General features: G+C 32.4%; 1 protein-coding gene across 1 annotated transcript; it reads right to left on the bottom strand.

Annotated features, from left to right (window-relative positions):
• Window positions 1-1,628: 1,628 nt before the first annotated feature.
• Window positions 1,629-8,399, bottom strand: LOC141837318 (aminoaldehyde dehydrogenase ALDH10A8, chloroplastic-like). Its single transcript, XM_074724743.1, has 11 exons — window positions 8,233-8,399; window positions 8,007-8,149; window positions 7,108-7,188; window positions 6,886-7,034; window positions 5,332-5,424; window positions 5,133-5,256; window positions 4,945-5,010; window positions 4,605-4,671; window positions 4,300-4,376; window positions 1,822-1,935; window positions 1,629-1,757 (listed from the first exon to the last, which is right to left on the bottom strand). The coding sequence occupies exons 1-11, from the start codon at window positions 8,342-8,344 to the stop codon at window positions 1,629-1,631; spliced, it is 1,155 nt and encodes a 384-aa protein (XP_074580844.1). The 5' UTR covers window positions 8,345-8,399.
• Window positions 8,400-10,507: the final 2,108 nt, after the last annotated feature.

Raw genomic sequence — 10,507 nt, 5'->3', positions numbered from 1 at the left:
ATAGAAATTTAAATTTTTATCGGAGAATTTAAACTTCAGAAGTAGAACAAACTTTAAATAGAATGCAAAATGGAAAAATAGTTGGACTAAATATATTTGAATAAAGGTATGAAAGTACCTAAGGAAACAAGATATTGAATAGCTTACAAAGTTATTCAATCTGATATTGAAAGTTAAAAAAAAAATCAATCAATGAAAGTAAGTACTCTAATTCTCTTATATAAGAATAAAGGAGATGTATAAAATTATACAAACTATAGGAGTATTAAACTAATAAGTCATAACACGAAACTTTAGGAAAGAGTAACAGAAAAATACTAAGAAAAGGGACTACAGTGACCAAAAATCAATTTGGATTTATGCATGGAAGGTCGACAATAGAAGTTATAGATCTTCTCAGACAACTAATCGAAAGGAATCGAGAACAGAAACAAAACTTACATATGGTATTCATCAACCTAGAAAAAAACTTATAATAGAATCCCAAGAGAAATTATATAGAGAATTCTAAAAACGAAAGATGTTAGTCTAGCATATATTGAACTAATTAAGGATATGTATAAGGATGTAATGACAAAAGTGAAGATTTCAAGCAGATTAACTAAACTGTTTCCCATAAAGATAAGGTTATATCAAGGATCATCTTTAAGTACATATCTTTTTACACTAATCATGGACAAACTCGATACATCCAAAACATAAACCATAGCATATGTTGTTTACGGATGATATTGTTTTAGTAGATAAGACACGTAAAGAAGTAAATGTTAAACTCGAATTTTGACGAAAAATACTAAAAGTGAAAAATTTTAAGTTTAGTAGAGTAAAGATGGAATTTAAGTTTAGTAATATTGGGCGTAGCAAGATAATTATTAAAATAGGAGATAACAAGTTGTTAAAAGTTTTAAGTATTTAGGATCATTTTTTATAAAAGGATAGAGGGATTGATTGATGTCTTACATAGAATACAAGCGGAATGATTAAAATGAAGGAGAATATTACATATTCTTTATAATCGTAAAATACCTCTAAACCTTAAAGAAAAATTTTACAAAACAATGTTTAGAACTGTTATATTATATGTAGCTGAATATTAAACTATGAGCGAGCAAATGAGTAGAAGATGAGAGTCGTAGAAATGAGGATGTTAAGGTGGATGTGTAAACATACAAGAATGTACATGATAAAAAATGAAAATATTAGAGAGAAAGTCAGAAATTGCACCTATTAAGAGAAAACTCCGGGAGATGTATTTAAGATGATACGAACATGTATTTAGACAACCAATAAATACTTCAGCTAGATGTGAAACTATAACAAATATGCACATCAAATGAGAAAGACTAAAAAAGACTTAGTCCAATAAAAATAAGATAAATTTATTTAAATATAAATGATGATATAGTAGGAGATAGAGCTTAATAGTGTAGAACGATTAGTCAATCCCACCTAGTGGGATAAAGCTTGGTCGTCGTTGTGTATATGTGTATAACTCCTTAGCATTACATGTTAGGCAGAACTAACCACCTCCATCAAAAAATGAATACAAACCAACAAATTCTCCTATTAGTTACCTAATGTACCAGTTTACCATACAATGCAGTTTAGCAACAAGAACTAATTTTCTATTAGAATATGCATGTTAAGTATGACATTCCTGAAAATTGACAGAAGTATTTCTTCTGCATTCTAAAGATGGACAAAGTCATACAGTATGCTTCAAGTGTACGGTTGTAGAAGTTCAGTTTTAGAGGAAACTATAAACACAATAAAGAATAAACATCATAAATTGCATCATACTTGAAATTGGAACTTTCATACCTGTCCTTCACTGACAACAGGACCAAGTCTGCATCCTTCTTCTAATGGATCCGAGATCTTGATGTTTTGAATCCATATTACAAGCTTTCTCAGAAATTCTTCTGCAATACTTTCCTATTCATTGGCACAAATATGCAGATATACGATTAAATCTCAATATAATAGGTACAATTAGATATTCAATGAGTTCTATGAAATATATCATATTACACGCAGAATAATTAGGTGAATAGTTGGTAGATTGGGAGGATTATCTAAAAACGTTGAGATACAATCCAAACATTCAAAAGTAAATTAAACTTTGTAGGGAATATTTGTTAGAAATTTAGGACATCATCTCCAACTAGGATTTAACCATCAGACTGTTGCAAACCATCCAAGCCTGATTTCGTGTTGATCTAATGACTTGTCTGGTACAGTTAGTTTGAACACCTTTGACCAAATATATGATGCACAGACTTAAAGCTCACATGCAATAGATTAAGATTAATAGATGAACAACTCTGCTGGGGCGTTTTGTACTAATGATAAATATAATTATACCAATTAAATATTCATTTAATATAAAGAAATTCCTTAATAAATTGAGATAATTTATTATAACAATATGATTATTTATATGAGAAATCATGAATTTCATATGATTGTCATAAGAGGTTTGGAAACTATAATATATATGATAATTTAGTATAACGATAATTTAATATAGCACACCTAGGAAAATATAAAGAATGAAAGAAAGCTTCTTCCACTGCGATAATGAAAGAAAGATATAGAAAATTTACAAGAAAATTAAATCATCTTACCATGAGAATCATGCATGTCTATTCTAGCAAGTATAAGCAATTGACTTCCTACATTCTCCTCTTTATTGACATTGGAACAATTAAATATATTGAAGGCACACCTAATTTTCTCAATGTTGCTTATTGAGTGGGACAAACATAACAGAAAAGTTGCAAGATGTCATGATGCTTATTTGCAAGTTCTTTCTCAAATAAATTATCTAATTGTAGCTATTGCCCATTCTTTATCATGAATCTGATATAATGTTCTAGTGAACAAGCAAAGCAATGGTTAGAGCATTGAAAGGATACATATTGAATCTGATTGAAGCTAATATAAATATGGTTTGAAATCTCATGTCGTACTGGACGAAACGGACGAAATATTTCGTTCTGCCCGCAGACCTGCACCGGCACACTCGGTATGAGGCCTGCAGCAGCAGCGACATGTGGAAGGGTTGTGCGACCACCGTTGACAGCGACGGAAGGGTCACGTGACCACGTTGGCAATGGTGGAAGGGTCACGTGACCCGATCGGCGGCGACGGAAGGGTCACGTGACCCGATCGGCGACGACGGAAGGGTCACATGACCTAGTTGGCGATAGTGGAGGGGTCGCGCGAGACAACAATGGAGGGCCGCGCACGCGACCCATCAGCCGCGATGGAGAGCAAGGTTTCGCAACGAGGAGGGTTGTAGAATTTTTTTAATTAAAACTTAGGTTAATAAATTAAATCAACTCCTAGCTAAGATAGAGACAATCTACATAAACTTAATTAAACCCTAATAAAATTATCTCATTATCTATATATTTTATTTATTTTAATTTTAAAAAGTATATAATAAAATTTATTTATTTATTTATTCCATTTCCATTTTTCCCTTTTTTTAAATGCATTTTTTTTTATTTTTAAATATTTATGTTAAATATTTTATTTTTAATTAATATATTTATATTTAAAAAATATCGAAACTATATCGACACAACACAATACAATACCAAAATCATACTGTTCCATTCAAAGACTAAAACTCCGATACGGCTCGAGATTTTAAATCATAGATATAATGTTCTAGTGCACAGGCGATCAGTGGTCAGGGCATTGATAGGATACGTATTAGAGTAGTTGAAGTGTGAGTGCAACAAATAAATCACTCCTATAAATTTGCTTGTTAATTCATGTTAATCAGACATCATTCTACATTACTATGTCTAATCTATTATTGATCAAAGACATTGAACTAAAATATCTTTTTGTTGTTAAGAAAATCTTGAAGGGATTCTTTTGTTTTATTTGGTGGGTACCATGATCATTTAGCAAATGATTTGTTATTGTAAGTTCTAAAGTTTAACAAAGAAGGGGGCCTCCCTAACCTCCCTAGAATCTGAATCCTTTATTGGGTCTTGGAAAGGTCTTGGCATGTAAAGTTTCAGGCAACATGCACCAATACTGCAATGATGTTATACCTAAGGAAGGAGCTAATTCTAGAATGGGACGAGGTGTTTGAGCTGATGATTTGATGAATAGGAAGAGAAACAGAATTAGATACAAAAGGTCAAATGTTTTCAAAATCAGAGTGGCATACAAGTAAACTATGAGAATTGAGAACCTTTATGAAAAAAGTACTATTAATAATCTAATATAACCATAGTATAGCAATTTCAAGGATAAAAATGTGTACCACATACTTACATGCACCAAAAGGCGAGATGTTGCACTGCAGATCTGACCATTTGTCCAAAAGCATCCAAAAAGTGTCCATTCAACAGCTTTTTGTTCAAGATAGTCAAGCAATCACCATTAAGCCAGAAAATATTGGCAAATGCTCTTATAAAACTAAAGTTAATGCTTGGAGATAGACTATGGAGAATCAATCATGCAGAGAGCAATGACAGGTTATGAGTATCCAATTTCTATGAGATGCTCTTCCAATAGGAGTATAATATTAGGCGAATAATGTTATTATATGATTAAGCTATATAAAAAATGATACAGACCTTTATCAATTTCAACATCGTCGAAGACAATAAGAGGGCTTTTACCCCCAAGCTCCAGTGTTACAGGCTGACGAAGCCAACAAACAAATAAATTAGTTTATAAAAATTTCTCAAGTATTATGTATTATGTATAGCACAATACCATATATATACCGACAAAAGTAACGAGTTATGTCTTGACTATTTGGGATAAGCTACTTGGATCTTAACATAAGCGGTAAATTACTTGAATCTCATTTCACCAGAGCACGAGACAACGTATGACAATGAAAAAACATATATTTATCAGACAGGATATAAATAACTAGAAAAGAAACCTAATGAAAGGAACCTAACAGACCTTGACCACTTGGGCAGCAGCTGTCATAATTTTTCTACCAGTGTCAGTGCTCCCAGTAAATGCAATCTGCAACACAAAATACGGAGGATAAATTGATAAATGACTACACACCAGTTCTATTGGACACATGAGAAATATTGATGTGGAATATTTTCTAAAAGCTTCAATTAGCAACTAGCTAGTTAGACCTTATCAACATTAGGATGAGATGCTAAAGGAGCACCAGCTTCAGGACCTAAGCCAGTCAAAATATTCAGAACACCAGCAGGAATTCCTACTTCTTCGCAAACTGCAGCAAGCTCCAGACAGGTCCTGATGATAAAAGAAAAACATTCTAACATAACTATTTATACTTTACTCATAAAATATGCATAGCCAACTTCTTACATGGAACATAGTTCAGAAGGCTTAAGAATCGCAGTGCAACCAGCGGCTAGCGCAGGAGCAACCTTCCATGCAGCCATTAATAGAGGATAGTTCCTGAAATGAAATGACAAGTATGAAAAAGTTTGTAGACTATGGCTAACAATTATTAATGATATTTAGCAAGCTGCTATCGTGGTGTGTGGACCATAGTCATACCAATTAGCACATGCAACACCAAGTTTATGACTAAATGTCTATGATTCCATCAAAGAATGCAGCAGCAATTTAAAAAGATGGATACATATACATCGGCTTTCTAATACACTAAGTATAAAGAAATAGAAAATTTGATACTGAGTCTTTTACCAAATTTAGGTTTGGGATAAGTAATCTTCCAATCAAACTTAGCATGGTACAGGGAAATGATATGTTAGATTAGAATTCTGTAAGTTCTAATAGATGAAAAATAAACATCTCGATGAAAGTTTAGAAAATATACGTCTTGGCTAGGTTGATTGTCCATGATAGTATGATACTGAAGGTGTCAAAGAAGAATAAAGTCACTATGGTCTTTTCATATGAATGATCACCCGACCAAACTAAATCTAAAAAATATATGAAAACCACCTAAAGGAGGACCATACCCCATTAAAAATGGGAAGAATTGAGAAGACCTGAACTTAGATAGAATTGGAAACCAAAGAATGTATTGACTATTAGGCAATTATCAAGCTAACTTACCACCTTAGTCATCTCATAGTACCAGTTAAACTAACTGTAACAGGCAACTGGACAAAAAAAATAGTCTTCAACTATGACAGTAAACAGAGTCAACGCATGAAGTCAGAGACACCTAGTACTTCCAATAAAAGTCCATCACATTAGCAGAGGTTAATTATATTGTGCAGCGAAATTATGCTAATCGAAATTATTATTGTAGTTTTAGTAGCACAGCAGACAAGAGTAATACCCAAGCCCAAAAATAAGTTTACTCAGTCTGAGTTAAACCTAGAAAGTTTTAAAATTATGCTTTCTTCTGCATTTTTGTAAGATCAAATGAATATTTTAGTTATCTTTTGGTGGATTAGAAAGTTACATATGTGCATAATATAAATAGCAATGCAAGTAAAATAACTTAATACATCAGAAATGACTAGGGATTCCTTTTGTGGTATGTTTCAAATGAAAGTAATACAACATAATACATTAGAAATGACTAGGGATTCCTTTTGTGGTATGTTTCAATTGGTGAAGGAAATAGGCTGTCAAGTAAAAGAACCAGCATGCTTACATTCCTTTGCAAGAAAACAAGATCAATCCAGAATCATAATGTATTTAAATTCAGAATAAGACTGAAGAATTCTATCACACAAAACCTATGCACGTGGTTCAAACAAATGAAGTCCATATAAATACTTCAGTGTCAAACTTCAATTTATAAGAAAATGAACAGTATGCCAGACCAAAACATCAGCGTAAAAAATTTTCCAACAGGTCGATGCAACACCCAAAGTCATCAACCATGCATGAGAGTCAAAGAATAAGGAAAAAGTATCCAGGAATTTAGAAAGATACCAAGGAGTAATCAGTCCAACAACACCTATAGGTTCTCTCAGAATGTAACACTTGAACGTTTGCATTGGTAGAGAAACTTGAGATCTTTGTTTTCCATCCAAGGCTTCAGCAAGATCTGCATAATACTCGAAACAACCGGCAACATCATCCTGGAAAACAGGAAAATGAAGCGTATGTCAGACTCATTGAAGCTAAACAATGTTTTAATCTTAGCAAATATACCATGTCCCATGCTGCTTCATCCAGAGGTTTTCCACAATCAAGAGACTCCAGTTTAGCCAGCTCAGATTTCTTCTCAGTTATCTGAATTGCATTAGACCAAAAGAGCTCAAAAGTGAGCAACAAGATAAAAGGACCAATTTACTATAATTAAATCTGCTATTGAAAATATTCAATGAAGCAAATCCAGTGACAAAAATGAAAAAAAAAAAAACATCTGTCAAACTTATGTAGTAATAGGACAGCTTTAAACAGGCAAAAATTTATGCCCTTGGCTTTACTAAATATTCTAATATGCCACTGGATGATGTTAAGGTGGCTTCATCATACTTATGGATGTAGAGAAATCAAGTCGTGAGGAAGGAACGGAAAAGAAAAGTAGAAATTAGATAGATCGAAGTGGACATATAGTAACAAATATTGACATAATTTAATTCTTAAGTGATCTGTTTTAGTGGTTCTGACTCCCTTTTAAACAAAACACTCATTGTATCTGTAGTTTGAATGATTCCGTGCTACGGCTTTCAGGTTAGCTTCATGTTATCCAATAAAACAATATGAAAAGAAAAATGTAATTCGACACATCAAAGTATGTATGACGTGTAATTCACCACTCTCTTCAAATACGTACTAGGAAGAGAATGTTATTCTCCAACGAGGTCTACATAGAACAAAAATTCACTGATTGATTGTGAGAAGGATATCATTGAGAAGACCAAGGTACTAAGTAAGCAATTTATCCTTAAAAAATCTAGGGCAAAAACTACCAATTATCCAAACTCAAAAGTAGTGCCCTCATCGAATTCCTTAACCTGACAACCAGTAGGGGAAAAAGCAAAATAAATAAATTAAAAAAAATACAAGCAAAACCAATTAGCGCGTAGGAAGAAAAGGACACACACCTTGGCAGCTATAGCGCGGAGGTATTTGGCACGTACGGCACCTGGAGCTCGGCTCCAGTCCTTACCCTTGTTCCGGGTGAGCGCTCGCCGGGCGGCCTCCACCGCCAGTTCCACGTCCTCCGCAGTAGCCGCAGGAATGTCTCCTGTTCACAAAACCAATCCTGGTCGGCGTCAACGGCATCAAACCACCAAAATTAAAGGGAAAGGGAAAAGGAGGGAGCCGTACCGATGGATTCCTCGGTCGCGGGGTTGATCACGGGGATGCGCTTGCCTAAGATCGGCTTCCTCCACTCTCCGTCGATAAAGAGTTGCCGGTTGGAGATCGCCACCGCCGCCATCTCGCCTGACGATCACACTCCGCCAGCGCTATCACCGTCCTACTGTGATCCAAAAAGCCGGTGAAAGCAGATCAGAAGAAGAAAAATAACTTTTAGCCTAAAGAACTCGCATAAGCTACCGGTTCGAGTAGCTTACGGGGCCCGCTTTTCATTCGTGTCAGAAGGCGGGTGTGTCTGTGGTAGCCCACGGATGAGTAACGCGAGCGATTCATTTGTTGGGACACGACAGGCTGGTGCGTGGTCCTTTTACTTATCCGTTGTGTCGTGATTATTTGTTATTTTTTAATTTATTTTTTTTATCAATTGAAATAGTTAAGATAATAATTTTTTTATTGAAATAGTCTATTTATTATTTATTTTAAATTATTTTTATTTAATTTATTTGTAATGATAAAAATTTGGACGTGGATCAATTGAGATTTAGAAATTTTACAAATGAGACAATATTTATTTTTTATAAATCTAAGAGCGTCAAATATTTTTAATCAAAAATAAAAATATAAAGATTCTCAAAAGTATATATATAGTAATACCAATTTGTCATGAATCCACAACTAGTTGTGATGTTTTAAAATTTGCAACAAAAAAAAATAGACTCATTAAATACTTTTAATAAAAAAATTTAAATATTTATTCTAATTTAAAATTAAGAAAATAAATATAATCATATAGATATAATAAAATATGATGAACAAATAAAAAAATCAGAATTATAATCTCACATTTAAATATGTATAAATTGTACTTCAAATTTATTCAATTGTATTTAAACATAATTGACTTAGGGTAGAAAATTGACCAGCCAATACAATACAACCAATCAAGCCTACCAAAGTAATTGTGTCATTTTAGGTGCACCTTTTTATGAAACTCTTAAAGTTATGGAGGGTAAAATGAAATTTTTTTATCATTTTTATATTATAATAAATTTACCGTAAACTTAATTAATAAATCAATCATTTGTCGACGCTAAATTTCTTTTATATCGTTATCATATTAAATGTTGACGTGCCAATATGCTCAATTATTAGTTATTTTTAGTTAAATTTCTTTCGTATCTCTGTTAAATGCCGCCGTGTCAAGGTGCTTAATTAGAAAGTCCCCTCCCTTCGATTCTCTGTTAAATTACTTATAAAAAGAAAATATAAAAAATCTCAAATTAATTCTTACCACATCTCTTCTTAGCAAAAATAAAATAAAATCTGTCACTCTAATTGTTCCACATGATCGATCTTACTGATCTTTTTTTTTGCCAAGTACAGTACGACATTCATAAGCTTATTGCATTAATAATGTCCTCGATCATTAAAAGGGAAGTGACTTCTGGATGTGCATAACATAAGCTGACAACTTAATACGCATTAAAAATGCTAAAGTGAAATTTAAAAAGTGATAAAGATTTAATTTAGATTTTTTAAAATGATTGAAGAAAAGAGGATACGGGACAAAAAATATTAAGGATAGAGGGGAAATAAAAGACAATTGTAGTTAAATTACATGTTTCTTTTTGGATAATACGCAATGAAAGTCTTCAAATTTTTTTCTGGAATAAAGATGAATTTAGAACCTAAGATCTGAGATTGCGATAACATCTTTTAAAATTCTTATCCACTTAGCTAGCTAGGGACTCTAAGTTTTAAGTCTTTGATCATATAAAGTTTTTTTTATATTTGGAGTGGAGATGACAAAGTTATATTATTTTATCGGCTTAGCGAGTTAATTTAGGAAGTTCTATTATTTTTGCCTTTATCATGAGATTATTGTTTTAGTAAAAATAAAAAAGGTTAAATGTCTCTTAGGGCATCTCCAATGGGGTATTTGAATAGAATATTTAAAGAAATATCCTCATATGTCAAATATCTCCATTTGGAGAGGATATTTCTAAGGCATTAGAAATTATTAGGCAAAAAGTTTTGCCTAGTAATTTTTAATTATTATATTATAAAAAATAATAAATAAATAAAAATAAGAGCAAGAAATATTTATTTTGTGGTATATTTTATTATGAAAGTTGAAATATTTGAGGAAGTAGATATTTGATTGATGATGTAGATGTGGGGACCATAAATATTTAAAAGAAATATTTGGTATGATTATGGATGCTCTTATTAATTGTATTGTATAATTTAAATTTCATTTTAAATAAAAATAAAAATCTAGCTC

Source organism: Curcuma longa, chromosome 11, assembly GCF_044706935.1.
Source record: "Curcuma longa cultivar G26 ecotype Majalengka, Jawa Barat chromosome 11, ITB_CL_G26_1.1, whole genome shotgun sequence".
Lineage (NCBI taxonomy): Eukaryota > Viridiplantae > Streptophyta > Magnoliopsida > Zingiberales > Zingiberaceae > Curcuma > Curcuma longa.
Note: the sequence above shows the minus strand (reverse complement) of the source record. Positions and strands in the feature narration are given on the sequence as shown.

Excerpts from the sequence above, each read along its gene's own strand:
- LOC141837318 (XM_074724743.1), bottom strand. The coding sequence starts at position 8,344 with ATGGCGGCGGTGGCGATCTCCAACCGGCAACTCTTTATCGACGGAGAG. Across the intron at positions 7,189-8,006 it reads TCCGCGCTATAGCTGCCAAG|ATAACTGAGAAGAAATCTGA; the intron begins GTGTGTGTCCTT and ends AATGCAATTCAG. Across the intron at positions 4,377-4,604 it reads CGATGTTGAAATTGATAAAG|CTGTTGAATGGACACTTTTT; the intron begins GTCTGTATCATT and ends TTGAACAAAAAG.